The 16,043-nt window shown below is 41.4% G+C and overlaps 1 protein-coding gene across 1 annotated transcript; it reads right to left on the bottom strand.

The window, feature by feature from the left end:
• Positions 1-1,840: 1,840 nt before the first annotated feature.
• On the bottom strand, positions 1,841-2,856 carry LOC145010216 (uncharacterized). Its single transcript, XM_078968783.1, has 2 exons — positions 2,755-2,856; positions 1,841-2,608 (listed from the first exon to the last, which is right to left on the bottom strand). The coding sequence occupies exons 1-2, from the start codon at positions 2,854-2,856 to the stop codon at positions 1,841-1,843; spliced, it is 870 nt and encodes a 289-aa protein (XP_078824909.1).
• Between the last annotated feature and the right edge of the window lie 13,187 nt (positions 2,857-16,043).

Genomic DNA, 16,043 nt, shown 5'->3' with positions numbered 1-16,043 from the left:
ATAGAATCTATCGGCCACAGTACATCGTTTACGGGATTCTAGATCAAACAAAGAAGGGTATTTGGAGAGAATGTGTTCCTCCCACTACTCGCCACCACAGTCCTTTTCAGTTTTTAACCGCCACCACCATTTTACTATCAGGCCAATATTTACAGCTCGAATTGATCCTACTCCAAGCCCACCAACAGACTTAGAAGCTACCACTTTGTCCCCGGATACCCAATGAATCTTACGTTTTATCTCGTCACCACCCCATAAGAAACGTCTTCGTATCCGCTCCAGTGTTTCCGTGACTGCCACTGGTGCTACAAACAAAGAAAAACAATATGTGGGGTTTCCCAATACGGATGTGATTAAAGTTAACCAACCACCAAATGATAGGGATTTAGATTTCTAAGAGCTTAGTTTCGATTGGAAATTTTTAATAATAGGTTTCCAGTTTTTGATAATATTCATGTTCGCTACAACGGATACTCCTAGGTACGTGAATGGAAATGAGCCTGGTTCACAGCCAAGGATCCCCGCCCAATTCAATGTTTCGCTTGCAGACACGCCAATGCCAAACACCCTTGATTTACCAAAATTTACTTTAAACCCAGACGATACATGGAAGAATTTTAAGATCCTAGCAAGATTCTTTATGTTCATCTTTGACCACTCGCCAACACAAAGTGCATCGTCGGCGTAAAATAAATGTGTAAGAATTGGACCACCATTAGGTAATTGCACACATTCGAAGATCCCTTTGTCCCTAGCATCTTTTAGAGCTACATTCAACCCCTCCATTGCGATGATGAATAGGAATTGTGATATAGGATCACCTTGTCGGACTCCCTTGGTGATTTCGAATTCATCAGCTGGTGAACCGTTAACCAGAACAGAGGCACGAGATGAACTCAGAAAACCACGAATCCAAAGACGCCATTTGCTGCCAAAACCCATCTGAGAGAGTACGGAATCCAAGTATTCTCAATTTAGCGAATCAAACGCTTTATCGAAATCAACCTTGAATAATAGAATATTTTTTTCTCATTTTCATTGCCCATACGTGTACTTCATTTATCACCAATGGCCCATCAAGAATGTTTCTATCCTCAACATACGCTGATTGTACCTCACCAATAATACCGCCGATTATTGCTTTTAGTCTTGTGGCTAAAGTCTTGGAAATTATCTTGTACATGCAGCCTATCAAACTTATGGGTTGATAATATGATAGGGAGGAGGGATCTTTGATCTTGAGTGCGAGTGTAATAAAAGACGAGTTGCATCCATGGGCAATAGTACTGAATTTATCAAAGTGGAGAACGAATTTGAACACATCATCTTTTAAGACATCCCAATAATCTTTTATGAACCTAAAGGTGTACTCATCAGGCCTCGGGGCCTTGTCGTTGCCGCAAGCCCATACCTCATCTTTAATTTCGTCCATTGTGAACAGAGCTTCCAATTTGATGGCTTCGATCATCGAGATATATTTTGAAGTAGGGACTGACTAGTTTGGGCCTAGATTGGCGGGTTTTAGTGAACTTATGTTTGAAGAAGTTGAGGGTTTCATTTTTAACCTCTTCCACCGATGAGATCCACGCACAGTTTACCATGAGACCTTCAATTTTGTTGCTCCTATTCTTGCTGTTTATGTATGTGTCCATGAAAAAATATAGTGCTTTCATCCCCTTCAACTGCCCATTTTACCCTTATTTTTTTTTTAAATCCAGCACAGCAAAATTTTCTAGTTCCATAATTTTTTTAATTCCATGACTTCTATCATCCAGTTCCGCTTCTGTAGGTGTTTGTAATTCAGCCATAGTTTCTAATTATGCCATGGTGGCTTTTACATCTAGGATCTCCTGTTTCTCCTTCTTTTCGGTGCTGCTTTTCCATTTTTTATTTCATCCTTAAGATATTTTAATTTGGCCCCCAAAAACGCATATCCGGTAAAAGTACTCCAAGCTTCCTTAATTGTGCTGTCAAACTCGTCTTTTAGCAGCCACGGATTAAACAGTTTAGAGGGGGGACCATAATCAGTAATACGTGAGATCATCGTGATTGGACTGTGATTAGATAATTCGCGTGGGTGAACAGTAAACACTAGTGACGGAAAAGCCTCAAGGAAGTCAGGGCATGCTAGGATACTTAATTTGGCATCAACCCTTGTCATGTACGTGTATCTCTCCCCACCCATGTTGAAGTCATGTAGCTCAGCATTACGGATAAATGAATTAAATGCACTAGCAGTAGCAAGACAGTATGTGGAATTAACTCTTTCCTCAGGTCGTCTAACCACGTTAAAATCACCGAACAAAACCCACTTTCCTGGGTTTAGACTTTTGAAGTCAAGCAACTCCGCCCGTAGCCTCCGTTGCTCGCATAAATTATGTGGCCCATATATATTTGCAAATATAATGTCTCCAGTTATTCCTATCCACTCCTCAATGATAATTACATAATGCCTTGCTTTTATTACCTCTTTTTTTAAGCATATACTATTCCATATGGAGATTAAACCACCAGATCTTCCGGTTGCATCTCCACCATCATAGTCGTATTCTTGATTTCCCCAGCAATCTTTAATTTCTACTTTTTCGAACACTAGCAGTTGGGTCTCCTGTATGCCGATGAAATTGGTTTTATTTAAATGTTTCAATCTCCTAACCTAATTAGTCTTCACCTCTACTCCGATACCCCTTACATTGATGGATAAGAAATTCATTGTAGACTGGTTTGCTCACCAACTTCACCCACAGCGGATACCATCATAGGATCTTGTATGTCGATTTGAAATCCAATTGCATTTCCAATCTCAGCCGTTTGTAGAATCTCACATGACAGGGTTTCGTCATTGTGCACCTTCATTGGTTGTGGACGATTCGCAATTTCTGACTCCAAATTTATAGTAGCGCATTCAAGATTAGGGGTCGGAGGTATTGGTAGCTGTTTGGGGATAGAGGTGTCTGATGAATGGATGAGGATGGGGATGAGCTACTGTGACAAACGAATGGATGGTGGTAATTGTTTATTGGACTGAATTGGCGATTTAATTCTTTTCCGTTTGTTAGTCGTGGGCCCAGCGCTTTTAGAGTTTTTCTTTGAATTGGTATTATGGATGCAGGCCGGTGTTTTGAAGGAGAAGGGTGAGTTTGGGTTATTAGGGAATGGGCAAAAGCATCCAAGAAGAACAAGGTTTTTAATGGGTTCAATATCCACCATGCCTTCAGGTCTTGGTTTAGGGGCAAATTCCATATGTGTAACATTCTCCCCGGTATGAATTAAATTTCCAACATTGATTGTTTGGGTAATCTCAACCGTCTCCACCATTTGGGGAATAGGGTTCTCCTAATTAATTTGTTCCTCGTTATCACTCCCCGCCAGCGTATTCAATTTTTCCTCTTCCGGCAAGTCCCCATCAGTAGCATACGTCATCTCCGGTTTATCGGCACCTTTGTCACTTTTTCCGCCGCCGCCTATGTCAGATTTGTCATCGGCCATTGGTTCGTCTTCATTACCTGCCTCCGGTCTAATTTAACCCTCCTTGTAACAACCATAAAATTTACCAAATCCAACCCAATTAAATAAAAATTATTCAAAACCAACATAGTTTCCAAATTGTTTTCAAAATAGTTGCAAATTAGAGTTCCTAGAAATCCCAAATCATAAAACATGAGGAGGTGCACAATCACGCCTTTGCCTTCCCGCGATCATCAGAAGTACCTGAAACAATAATCGATAAATATAAGCTCGAAGGCTTAGTGAGTTACCCCCAAAATACCACCACCATACCAATATAACCATATCAAGTAAAAAAACAATAAACATCATGCATAATGAGCCTTCAGCCTGACTAGACCGCCTCCTACGGGCCTACAGCCTATCTGGACCGCTCCCGAGCCTTCAGCATGACTGGACCGCCTCCTACGGGCCTACAGCCTATCCGGGCCGCTCGTCGGGCCTTCGGCATGACAGGACCGCCTCCTACGGGCCTATAGCCTATCCGGACCGCCCTGGGTATGTTTTCCTTCATCACAAAGTAGGACTGCCTCAACCTAACCACCAATAGATAATCATGTGCACATAAATAACAAATGATAGCATATACATAACAGTCAAACCGATCTAACAGATCATCAATCATAGCAACATCCTATATCTAGAATACCGACCTAACCAGGTCACTAACAGCATACAAGCATACTATAACCAGGATAACAATCCAAAGGGCCGACATTAGTGACTTAGCCCCTGTTGATATAGTTAGGATAACTCACCTCGCTGATATTGCTAAAGTACTGAAGTTCTCTGACCGCTAACTCACCGGAAATCCTGAACTGTCACATAATAAACATTAAGTTAAAGCCCCAACCTTGTACTTGCCTAAGTTCCCATACCACTCATCTAGTTCATTCCCCTTTGTTGGGCCAAGGCCCAACACCTAGTCCTCAACTTGGAGGTATATATACCTAGGTCCATCATTGGCCCAATTTACCAAATTGGTCCCATCCTCCTTATTGGGCCTAACCCCATGATCTATTCTTCCAACTTGGCCCCACATAACTTGTTTATAGGATCCAACAAAGTCCCAGTCCTATTTGTTCCACAAACAGCCCACAACCCAAGGCCCATGTGAAAAGAACCCAACAGAGAGCGTATGCGGGGCGTACCTCTCTGGTTATGCTAGGCGTACTCTAGTTCTATGTTGACCGTCATCGGCCATGTTGACCCGATATGCTGGGCGTACAGAAATTACGTTGGGTGTACGCGAGGTTTTACCAAAACCCCAATTAGTGCTTAATGGCTTAAGCACTTAAGCCCAAATTCCAGATCCATCGACCAAATGTGCCAAAGACCCATAAAGTTCCAGACTTTATCACTTTGTACATCCATAAAGTCCTTAACACATGGTCTTAATCCATTAAGACCTTCTTACTTCATGCATGGGATGAGTCTAGCTATTGGGAACTAATTTTTATCACTCAAGACCTCTTCTAAGGTCTGAAAGGACACCCTATTTCGTCCAAGACATCACATGCACAACTTTGGGATCTTTGGAGCAATAAGATCTCCATAAAGTTAATGTCTAGATCTATATCAAATAAGCATAAAGTTCCAAGCTTTTTACCTGCTGGAGCTTCAATGGCACAACACAACTGCAGATCTATAACCTTGATCTCCTTCTCTAACTCCTTGATGCAAGGTATTCACCTCCAAAGGTCCAAAATGCACACCAACTCACACTTCTCACACAAATTAGGGTTTAGGACGTTTTTATGGGATATGCAGGCTGAGGATAAGCATAAGAATGAACCATAAGGGTGTTTATATAGCCCCCAACCCCAGTTATTAGGGTTTTCTCCTGACATGAGTACGCCCAGCGTACTAGGGCACGCCAAGTACACTCAGCGTACCCTTATGTACGCTCAGCATACTCCTTCCTGCCCTAATGTTGCAACTTTAGTCCTTATACTTCTCGTGATCCAACACAACCTCTCCAAGGACTCCTAAAGGCAACTAATAACAATAAAAAGAATGGTTCAAAAATATACCTGCAAGATTCGGGATGTTACAACTCTCCCCCACTTGAACTAGACTTCGTCCCCGAAGTCGGATATAGTGAAAAGATTCGGGTAGTGCTCCCGTGTCTCGGCCTTCGGCTCCCACGTCCACTCGGATCCCCTCCGATGCTCCCAATGTACCTTTACCAAAGGTACTTCCTTGTTTCTCAACACCTTCATCTTCCTCTCTAATATGGCCACAGGCCTCTCAACATAGTTCAGGCGTTCATCGACCTGAATTTCATCTAATGACACCACCACCTCATCATCCACTATGCACTTCCTTAACTGAGAAACATGGAAGGTACTATGAATCTGGCTCAACTCCTCCGGAAGCTCCAGCCTATACGCCACCCTACCTACCCTGGCGACAACCCGGAAGGGTCCAATGTATCGGGTACCCAATTTCGCCCTCTTCCTGAAATGGATCACACCCTTCCAGGGTGAGACCTTCAAGAGCACCATGTCACCGACCTGAAATTCCAACTCAGATCGGCAGCAGTCAGCATAGTTTTTTTGCTGACTTTGTGCGGTCTGCAGACACTATCTAATCTGCTGAATCCTCTTAGTGGTCTGCAAAACCACCTCTGTCTAGCCCATAACTCGGTGGCCGACCTCGCCCCAACATACTAGGGTACGGCATCTCCGACCATACAACAACTCGAAAGGCGGGGCACCAATGGTGGAACGATAGTTGTTGTTGTACGAAAACTCTGCAAGAGGTAGGTAGGAGTCCCAGATCCCACCGAAGTCGATAACATAGGCTCTTAACATGTCCTCAAGAGTCTATATAGTTCTCTCACTCTGAACATCGGTCTGTGGGTGATATGCGGTGCTGAAATGCAGTCGGGTGCCCAGTTCCTCATGAAACTTCTGCCAGAATCGAGACGTAAACCATACATCACGGTCTGAAATGATAGAGACCGGAACCCCATGCCGTGCGGAAATCTCTCGTATGTATATCTCAACTAATTTCTTGGCCGAAGAACTCTCTCGAATAGCTATAAAATGGATACTCTTGGTCAGTCGATCCACGATGACCCATATTGCATCGGAGCCCCTCGCCGTCCTTGGTAATGTGGTGATTAAATCCATCGTGATATGTTCCCATTTCCACATGGGAACATCAAGAGGCTGCAGCTTGCCATGCGGTCTCTGGTGCTCGGCCTTAACCATTCTACAGGTCAAGCATCTCTCCATGTACCAAGCGATTTCTCACATCATGCACGACCACCAGTAACTCAAACGTAAATCTCGATACATCTTGGTGGCCCCCGGGTGGATAGAGAAACGAGACTTGTGAGCCTCTTCCAAAACAATCTATCGAACCCCACCAGACATCAGAACCCAGATGCGACTGCAAAGGGTCAACAATCCCCGGCTATCTCACACAAACTGGGTGTTTTCACCCTTAATCCTCTCCAGTTTCCAATTTTCCTGACGCATACCCTGGACCTGAGCGTCCCTAATCAAATCTACCAGCGAAGAATCCACTAATATCCTCATACATATGGCTGGGGTAGAAGACCCAGCTGACTTGCGAATCAAAGCGTCCACTACCACATTCGGTTTACCCGGATGGTAAAGGATTTCACTAATATCCTCATACATTCGCTGCCTCATATTCAGGTTGGACTGGTCCATGATATGTCTCAAGCTCTTGTGATCCGTGTATATGGTACAACAGACCCCGTACAGATAATCTCTCCAAATATTGAGGGCGAAAATTGTTGGATTAGTGTCTAAGCCCGTAACCATATTTGGTAAGTACTTGACCCGGTTGTGCATGGTCCTTTTAGGTTGCCTTCACCAAAGCAACTTGACTGGAGAAATAAATAGAGAAAGAGGTTATTATGATTTATTAATATGTTATAAGAATAATATATTAAAGGAGAAATCATATTTATTTAATTAATATTGGTCAATAATTAATTAAGAATTAATTTTGTGATCAAGTGTAATTAATTAAACTAGAGGGGATGAATTGTAATTATGTGATAGTTGCAAAATAGGGAAATGATTATCCTTATTAAAGGATGAACGAATTCTAGGATAAGGATATCCTTGAAATCGTCCAAGTTCCAAGAGATAAGGGCTTTTCAAGGCTTATCTTATGATTGCTTGGTGGGCAAGCAATTAGATAAGGATAAGGACTGAAACCCTAATCTCAACCCTATATAAAGACCCCTAGACCTTGAGAAATTGTCCACTTACTTCCAAGAGCTCCCAAGGACGATTTCTACCTCCTCCCTTTTCTCTCTATAGCCTCTCCAATTGCTTGTGGTGTTTGTGAGCCATTAGAGGCACTACACTTATGGTGCTTGCTCTCAAGACTAATGGTTTGAAGATTTAAGTTGTTATTGCTATATAACAACAAGAGGTATGTGATCTAACCTTATATATGAATTTCGAAAATAGCAACCTACATTAGGGTTTTATTCATGTGTTCATAATGTTGTGTATCTAATAGTGAAAACATAGATCCAAATTAGGGTTGCATGCACACATAGGATTGTTTGTATTAAACCCATCAAAAACCATTGCCCCTAATTCCAAGTCATGCGTAGGGTACCTCGTCTCATGCGGCTTTAACTGCCGCGATGCATAAGCTATCACTCGTCCTCTCTACATGAGGACCGCCCCCAACCCTGTGATGGATGCATCACAAAATACCACCAAATCCTCAACCCCATATGGGAGGGTCAGAACTGGAGCCTCGCACAAACGTTGTCGTAGGGTCTCAAACACCCTCTGCTGCTCGGAACCCCACCGGAAATCCACCCCCTTCCTCGTCAGACGAGTGAGAGGTACTGCAATTTTTGAAAAATCTTGGATAAATCTCCGGTAGTACCCTACTAACCCCAAGAAACTCCTGATGTCCGATGGAGATTTAGGAACCTCCCACTGCATAACCGCCTCTATTTTAGCCGGATCGACCAAAATTCCCTCCTGGTTAATGAGATGCCCCAGGAACTAGATCTCCCGTAACCAAAACTCACACTTCGAGAACTTAGCATACAGTCGTTCTCGTCTCATAACCCCCAATAACTCCCATAAATGCTACTCGTGCTGCTCTCGGGTCTTGGAATACACTATGATATCATCTATGAACAAAATAACTGAACGGTCGAGCATCGACCTGCAGACCCGATTTATCAGGTCCATAAACACTGTCGGCGCGTTGGTGAGTCCAAAAGGCATCACCACGAACTCGTAATGCCCATAAAAAGTCCGAAATGTTGTTTTCTCCACATCCTCCTCTCTCACTCTGACCTGATGATACCCTGATCTTAAATCGACCTTGGAAAACCAAGACGCACCCTGTAACTGATCGAAGAGATCGTCTATCCTCGGGAGTGGATAACGGTTTTTCACCGTTAGCTTGTTCAACTCCCGGTAGTCGATACACATCCGGTGCGACCCATCCTTCTTCTTGACAAAAAGGATCGGTGCTCCCCATGCACAACTGCTCAGACGAATGAATTGCTTGCCCAAAAGCTCCTATAACTGAGATGACAACACCTACATCTCCGGTGGTGCTAATCAGTACGGCGCCTTAGCGATAGGGGCCGCACCTGGCACTAGATCAATCCTGAACTCGACTTGCCTCTCCGGAGGCACTCCGAGTAACTCCTCTGGAAACACATCAGCAAATTCTCTAACCACTAGAACCTCTGAAATTGTGGTCTAATCCCCGACCCACGTATCCACCATATACGCTAAATAACATGCACACTCGTGCTGAATATACTGTCGAGCTCTGGCAACCGAACAAAACCCGGAACCTGATCTGGTGCCCTCCACATAAATTACCAACTCTCCCCCACTTGGGGTTCAAACCAACACCTTCTGGCCCTCACAGTCGATCATGGCCCCAAAGCGACTGAGCCAATCCATCCACACAATCATGCAGACATCTCCCATAGGAATCGGAATCAAATCTATCGGAAAAGATACCACGAAGATCTCTAATGCACAACCTCGATAGACTGATGACGCTGAAACCCCATGCTCATCGTCAATAGAAACTTGCAATGGGCACTCGAGCTCGCCCACTAGCACCCTGAACTCCCTACTGAAGGTACGAGAACGTACCTAAACACAGCTATGACAGATAATCATAACATAGACATAATAAATGAGACAAAGGTTAGAAACATACCAACAACCACATCCGGTGCTGCCCTGGCCTCCTCGGCCGTAAGCTGGAAAGCACGCCCATGAGCCCTCGGGGGCTCTACTCTACCCTGTCTCCCATCGGTGATCCTCAATGTGGCCGGTGAGGGAGCCAGCGCGGGCTTGGTAGCGAGCTGCGGACAGTTGGTCTTCACGTGACCAACCTGATGACAGTGGTAGCAGATCCTCATGTATGGGGTAATAGTGGGTTGGCGATGCTCTCTCGCGTAGTGCCCCTCCTTGCCACATTTGTGGCATCCAGTACTCGGGTGACATGCCCCATTATGAACCTTCCCGCACTTGCCACAAGTGCGGGCACGTTGCCCTCCTGTCCTGGAATCTACAGCCTTGAACCGCTTTGGTGCCGGTTGCGCCTGCCTGGGACCTGTCTCGCCTATCGCAACTGTAACTCAATCTCCAACTCACTCCGCCTTGCGGCCTCCTGAAGATCCAATAGAGTATTTGTTGAGAGAAAAACACACTTGAACAAACGTTAGAACAAGTATAGTTGCAGAATAGTTTATCTCGAAGGATCTAAAAGCTCAACAATAATAATAAGTTAAATAGTTAGATAATTAGAGAGTTAGTTGCGGAAATGTAACGAAATATAAATGACAGTAGTTTTTATATCAAGTATACACATAAGTTGATTCTTAACAAGGAATGCATTCAGACCAAGTTAGTAAGTGAGATCAAACTTAGTGATTAAGTCACAAGCGACTTGCTCCAAAGAGAGATAATAATCAGTTATATTTAAGTGAGTAAGAAAGAGAGTAAAGACATAAGATAGGAGATTTAAGATGCGTAATCAGATCTTGTGAATAAGAAAGGTTGAGCTCTATATATAGAGACTCAAGAATTACATTGGATCAAATCTCTAAGCGTAGCCATGCAAGGCATACTGGACAATAGAGAGTATTCTAACAAAGTAGATAAAAAGTTAAATTAAGAAAACTAGATGGTGAAGTTGCGGATGAGTAACGACTTCGGATGGGGTTGCTGACTGCGGATCTTCGATGACTGTGGTAGATCAAGTTCAAGAGGGTCACTTTTATGATTCAACAATTTCCCCTAAGTGACCTCTTTAACTTCTCTTCAGTTATCAAGTTTGAGAAACTTGATGAGTATCCACCAAAACTTCCTGACATTCTCCAACCAGGTGATCCTTCTTAAGATTTCGAACTTGACTTCAGCAGTTGTGTGTTTTGACTTTTGAACTGCAGTTCGACAAACTTCAATCTGCTTCCTTGTGAGACGATTCAAGGCAGTCATAGAAATGAAATATTTGGTTTCATTGAGCTTTCGTTTAAAGATGACTCCAAGATCTGGGAAGTTTGTTGCACCTAGAGATCTTTCTTGAAAACCTTCAGTAATCATCAATGCAGGATCAAGTGGTGGTAGATCGAACTTTTTGGCTAGGACAAGGTGAATGTCTGCATCAATCTTTGCGAAGTCACAGACAGTTTCCCTTAGAAAAATGCTTGCCCTTTCAAGTGTTATCTTCATCTTCGGATGCTTTTTAGCTTTGTTTTGGAACACCTTTTCCATTAGAAAGACTTCTTCAGGATTCATACATGGGAAGTCAGCTTGGGTGTGGACATAGTCCTGATTCCTTCTTTTAAGAGTGTATTGGATGAAGTCAGCTTTCATGAATTTATGGGGCTTAAAGTTCTTGACTGCGGATGGTCTATCATTAGACCAGATTTTTTCTATTGAAGAGGCATGTTTGGCATAGAATCGATTGAGTCTTTCAAATTCCATGGGTAGTCTCTTGTGATCAGGTAAGCTGTGGTCAAACTGCGCAAATACAGTGAAGTATTTAGCATTGGGAGAGATTGGAATATCCCAGTAACCGTCAGATGGAGGTTCAGCATAAGTGAGATAGGGTTTGTAGTCATCATCCAACAGTCTATGGTGAGGATTGATCCAAGAGTTGACTAAGGACTCATCCATGGTGATGTCGAATCAGTTTACTCTCCAGATAAACTCGACAAACTTGGCTGCTTTCCAGTTTGCTTTCTTCTGTTGTGTTGCGGGAGAGTCGTTGGAATGTTCGGATGACATATTGGATGCTAAATTCTTGAAGTGGGGAGGAGTCTCTAAGGCATACCCCCATAAGTGAATAGGAAGCGAATCACAACTCATCATAGAACGAACCATGTCTAACAAGGTTTGATTACGCCTCTTAGCTACACCATTTAACTGAGGTGTCCTAGGAGGAGTCAATTTTGAGACTATCCCACATTCTTTCAGATAGTCGTTGAATTCGATACTAAGACACTCCCCACCTCTATCGGATCTAAGTACCTTTATCTTCCTGCCCAATTGATTTTCGACCTCAAGCTTAAACTCTTTGAACTTTTCAAAGGTGTATGACTTCTGTTTGATTAAGTAGATATAGCCATATCTGCTATAATCATCAGTGAAAGTCACATAGAATCGATTAGCATCCCTTGTAGTTGATCTGAAGGGCCCACACACATATGTATGTATGAGATCCAATAGACCTTCACCTCTTTCACAAGACCCTGTGAATGGTAATTTTGTCATCTTTCCCAAAAGACAAGATTCACACATATCATCTGATGTTAGATCAAATGATTCCAATACTCCATCCTTTTGGAGTTGGGCTATGCGTTTCTTGTTAATGTGTCCAAGACGACAATGCCACAAGCATGCCTTGTCTACACTATTAGACAAGTCAATATTAAATACACTATTTCGTAAGCTATCAACACAATTCACTGTTTCATACACACCATCACAAGGCAAAGCTTCAAACACTAAAACACCATTCTTATAAACAGAAATTAAACCATTCAAATCATTAAAAGAATATTTAAAATCTTGTCTAAACAATGCATGAAATGAAATAATGTTTCTCGTCATCTCAGACGAATAGCAACAATTTAATAAATCTAATATAACATCATTACTAAGAAAAAGTTGATAAACTCCGATCTTGGTCACTGGTGAAGACTTCTTGTTTCCCATGATCAAGTTTATCCTTCCTCGCTCTATCTCCTCACTTTCCTTTAGCCCCTGCAAATCAGAACAGATGTGAAAACCACATCTTGTATCAAGGACCCATGAATGAGAAGATAATAAGTTATTAGAAGAAATAGAGTAAATACATGCCGAAGATGGCTTCACTTTGCCATCTTTGATATCCTGCAGATATTGTGGGCATGATCTCTTCTAATTCCCCTTTTGATTTCAATAAAAGCAAACAACATCCTTTGGATCAGAAACATGGGGAATGGTAGCATTGGGCTTAGCCTTTGGGCCATTACTAGATGACCCAACTTGAGCCTTGTTCTTCTAGTTTTTCTTAGGAGGACCTTTCCTCTTTTCCCCCTTTCCCTATCCAATAGCCAAGACAGGGGCACTTGCAGGAGTGGAGGCTATACTTTACCCTTCATCCCTGCTTCGGTTGTCTACAACAAGTTGTGCAATTGCGCCAGTGTCTGCTCAGTGTTGTTCAAATGGTAAGTTAGAATAAACTAACCATAACAATCTGGTAATGAGTTCAAGACCATGTTAATGGCCAATTCCTCATCAAAGTGAATGTTGATCTTGACCAAATGCTCTATGTAGCGTTGCATTCTTTGCACATGAGACACAACCGACTCCCCTTCTTTCATCTTGCAAGCCATGAGTGACTTAACTACTTCAAACTTTTCTTGACGAGCTCGCTTATGGTACTTTTCCATAAGGTCCTTGTTCATCTCAAAGGGCCAGTAGTCCTCATAGTACCTCTGCAGTTCTGGGGACATGGTTGTGACCATGATGCATGCCACTTTGGTAGCATCATCATAATGTTTCTTGCAGGCAACATATTCTTCAGGAGTAGCTTTAGACTCATCAAGCTCTTTGAGCTCCTTTTCAAGGACATATTCATTGTCCTCAAATCGAAGCGTCATCTTGATGTTACGCATCCAATCATTATAGTTAGAGCCATCCATAATGACTTTGGAGCAAATGTTGAGCAATTAGAAGTTGTGGTTGGAGGAGGATGAAGCAGAAGTGTTTCCACGAGGAGACATCTGAAAAGAAGGAAAGTTTTAGTTAGATTTCAAGATACCTCAATATAATAACCCAAAGATATAATATCAAGGTTAGGATCCAACTATGAAGATTCACAACTTAGAAATGGGATGCTGAGATCCAAGTGTAAATTTCATAAAGGTAGGTGAATGACGATTCACCAATTCCACCATTAGACGAAGTAAACGAAGTAAAATTCCTAATTCGTTTAAGATACATTGAAACTATTCAATGGCATGTTTTAATCTCAAATTATGCTCTTCTATTTGTGACTGGGATGCCGAGGATCACAAACAAGATGTGAATAACCATGCAAATATGCTTGGTAACATCATTTTCTTTATCATTAACTATTGATGTGCTGGCAAACCACACACGCTCCATCAAAATGACAATTATGAGATACCCATTACTACTCTTTATTAGTGCCTTTTAGTGTGCTGGTTAACCACACACGCTCCACTAACAACCAATAAAGCATAATGTGCAATTTCATAGATTAGCATACTTTTCACATTTTTCCTAAAGTAACTAGAGTTAGGATTTTGTAAAATAATGTTCTAGTACTTTCTTTAATAACATTATACTTTTAATGAGATGTAGTTGTCTTATCAAACCCGTTCTGCTAACGACCCTCCACTAATCAAGGAAGCGGTGGGTGAGAGTGGACACCCATTCAACTACCATTTTATAGGCAGTTTCCTTATACCCCCCTTATAGACTAGCTTCATGAATGAGGCATACTAGCGATTTGACTGACCATATTCTTATACACATATAATATTTAACTTTTAATTATAATATATAAGGTGTGTTTTAAACTTTTTAAAACTTTAAGGTTTATATATAAATTTCGAAAATTAAGCCATTAATTTTAAATTTAAAATAAACCAAATAACTAAATTTAATATTTATCTATTAATTAACTTTTAATTAATTTATTAAATCTTGTAAGGATTATCTAATCAAATTAAACAATTAATTTAATCCTAATCCTTATCCCTCTAAATTTCGAAAAATGGGGTAAAGGATAATTATCCAATTAATCTAATCAAGTAACAATTATCCAAAACAAGAAACCCTAAAAATACAAAGCATATTTCAAAATTCAAGGGAGGAGGCTAGGGTTTTCAAAACCCTAACCCTAATTTCGATTAGGGTTCATGGAGGCTAGGGTTTTTCGAAAACCCTTTGAACCAAAACCCTAAAAAATGAAAATTTTGGTCTTTAGGGTTTAATAGCTATAAACCCTAATTTGAAATTCAACTATTATAGCAATTCAATTTAAAACAAACAATGGCTCTGATACCACTGATGGGTTTTAGGTAAAACAAATAAACTAGAAAAACAATTCCTAAGTTCACATGCAACCTACTTTGGATCTATGTTTTAACTATTGAACATATAACTTTGAATTGCAAACAAGAACCCTAGAGGAGAGTGGCTATTTTCGAAAATAACTAACTAGGGTTTAAGAGTTACATACCTTTCAATTGTTATAGCAAACAATTGATAATTCTCTTGATCTTGATCTTCTTGGAAGCCTAGCACCACAAATGTAATGCCTCTAATGGAATCACACCCAAGAACTAGCAAGAAGGAAACTTGAAGGAGAGAGGGTAGAGAGAGTATGCAATTTTTGGCTCTAGGGTTTCTTCAAAGAAGGAGTGACCAAATTTAGGAGCTGGGAGGCTCCTTGTATAGCTGAGGGATCTAGGGTTTAGGGAAAACCCTAATACTCCTTTGCTTGGGGCCTAAGTTAATCCAAGGCCTTATCCAAGGCCCCTTGGACGAAATCCTTAGGGTTTCCCCTATATATTTCGTCCACCTCCTTCCAAGGAGGTTTTGGAGCCTTCCACTCAACTATCTGATAATTGCAAACTAGTCCCTACACTTTATAATTAATACTTTTAACCCTGAAATTAATTCTGATTAATTTCTAGCTAACTATTAATTAAACATAATGATTTCTAATTAATATATTAGTCTTTTAACATATTAATAAATCTGTTATATTAATTTATTAATCTTATAAATTAATATCTCTCCTTTCATGATTTCCTTGTCCAGTTGCTAGGTTTAAGGGCAACCCAAAAGGACTGTGTTGCTATCAATTCAAGTACATACCAATTATAGTTATGGGCTTAGACACCTAATCCAACAATAAGCAGTGTGAGTTTCATCTATCATCTTTTGGGAGTGAGCTGACTGGTCCACAATGGCGGTTTGAATATCTGCCTTGATTGTGGATACCTCAGAGATGAGGCTTTC

The sequence above is a fragment of the Lactuca saligna genome, chromosome 8, assembly GCF_052625555.1.
Source record: "Lactuca saligna cultivar CGN05327 chromosome 8, ASM5262555v1, whole genome shotgun sequence".
NCBI lineage: Eukaryota > Viridiplantae > Streptophyta > Magnoliopsida > Asterales > Asteraceae > Lactuca > Lactuca saligna.
The sequence above is the reverse complement of the archived record's forward strand: the minus strand, read 5'-3'. Positions and strand labels throughout refer to the sequence as shown.

Coding starts and splice junctions, on each gene's coding strand:
- LOC145010216 (XM_078968783.1), bottom strand. CDS start 2,856: ATGAAGGTGCACAATGACGAAACCCTGTCATGTGAGATTCTACAAACG. Junction 2,609..2,754: donor ACATACAAGATCCTATGATG/GTATCCGCTGTG, acceptor ATCGGCATACAG/GAGACCCAACTGCTAGTGTT.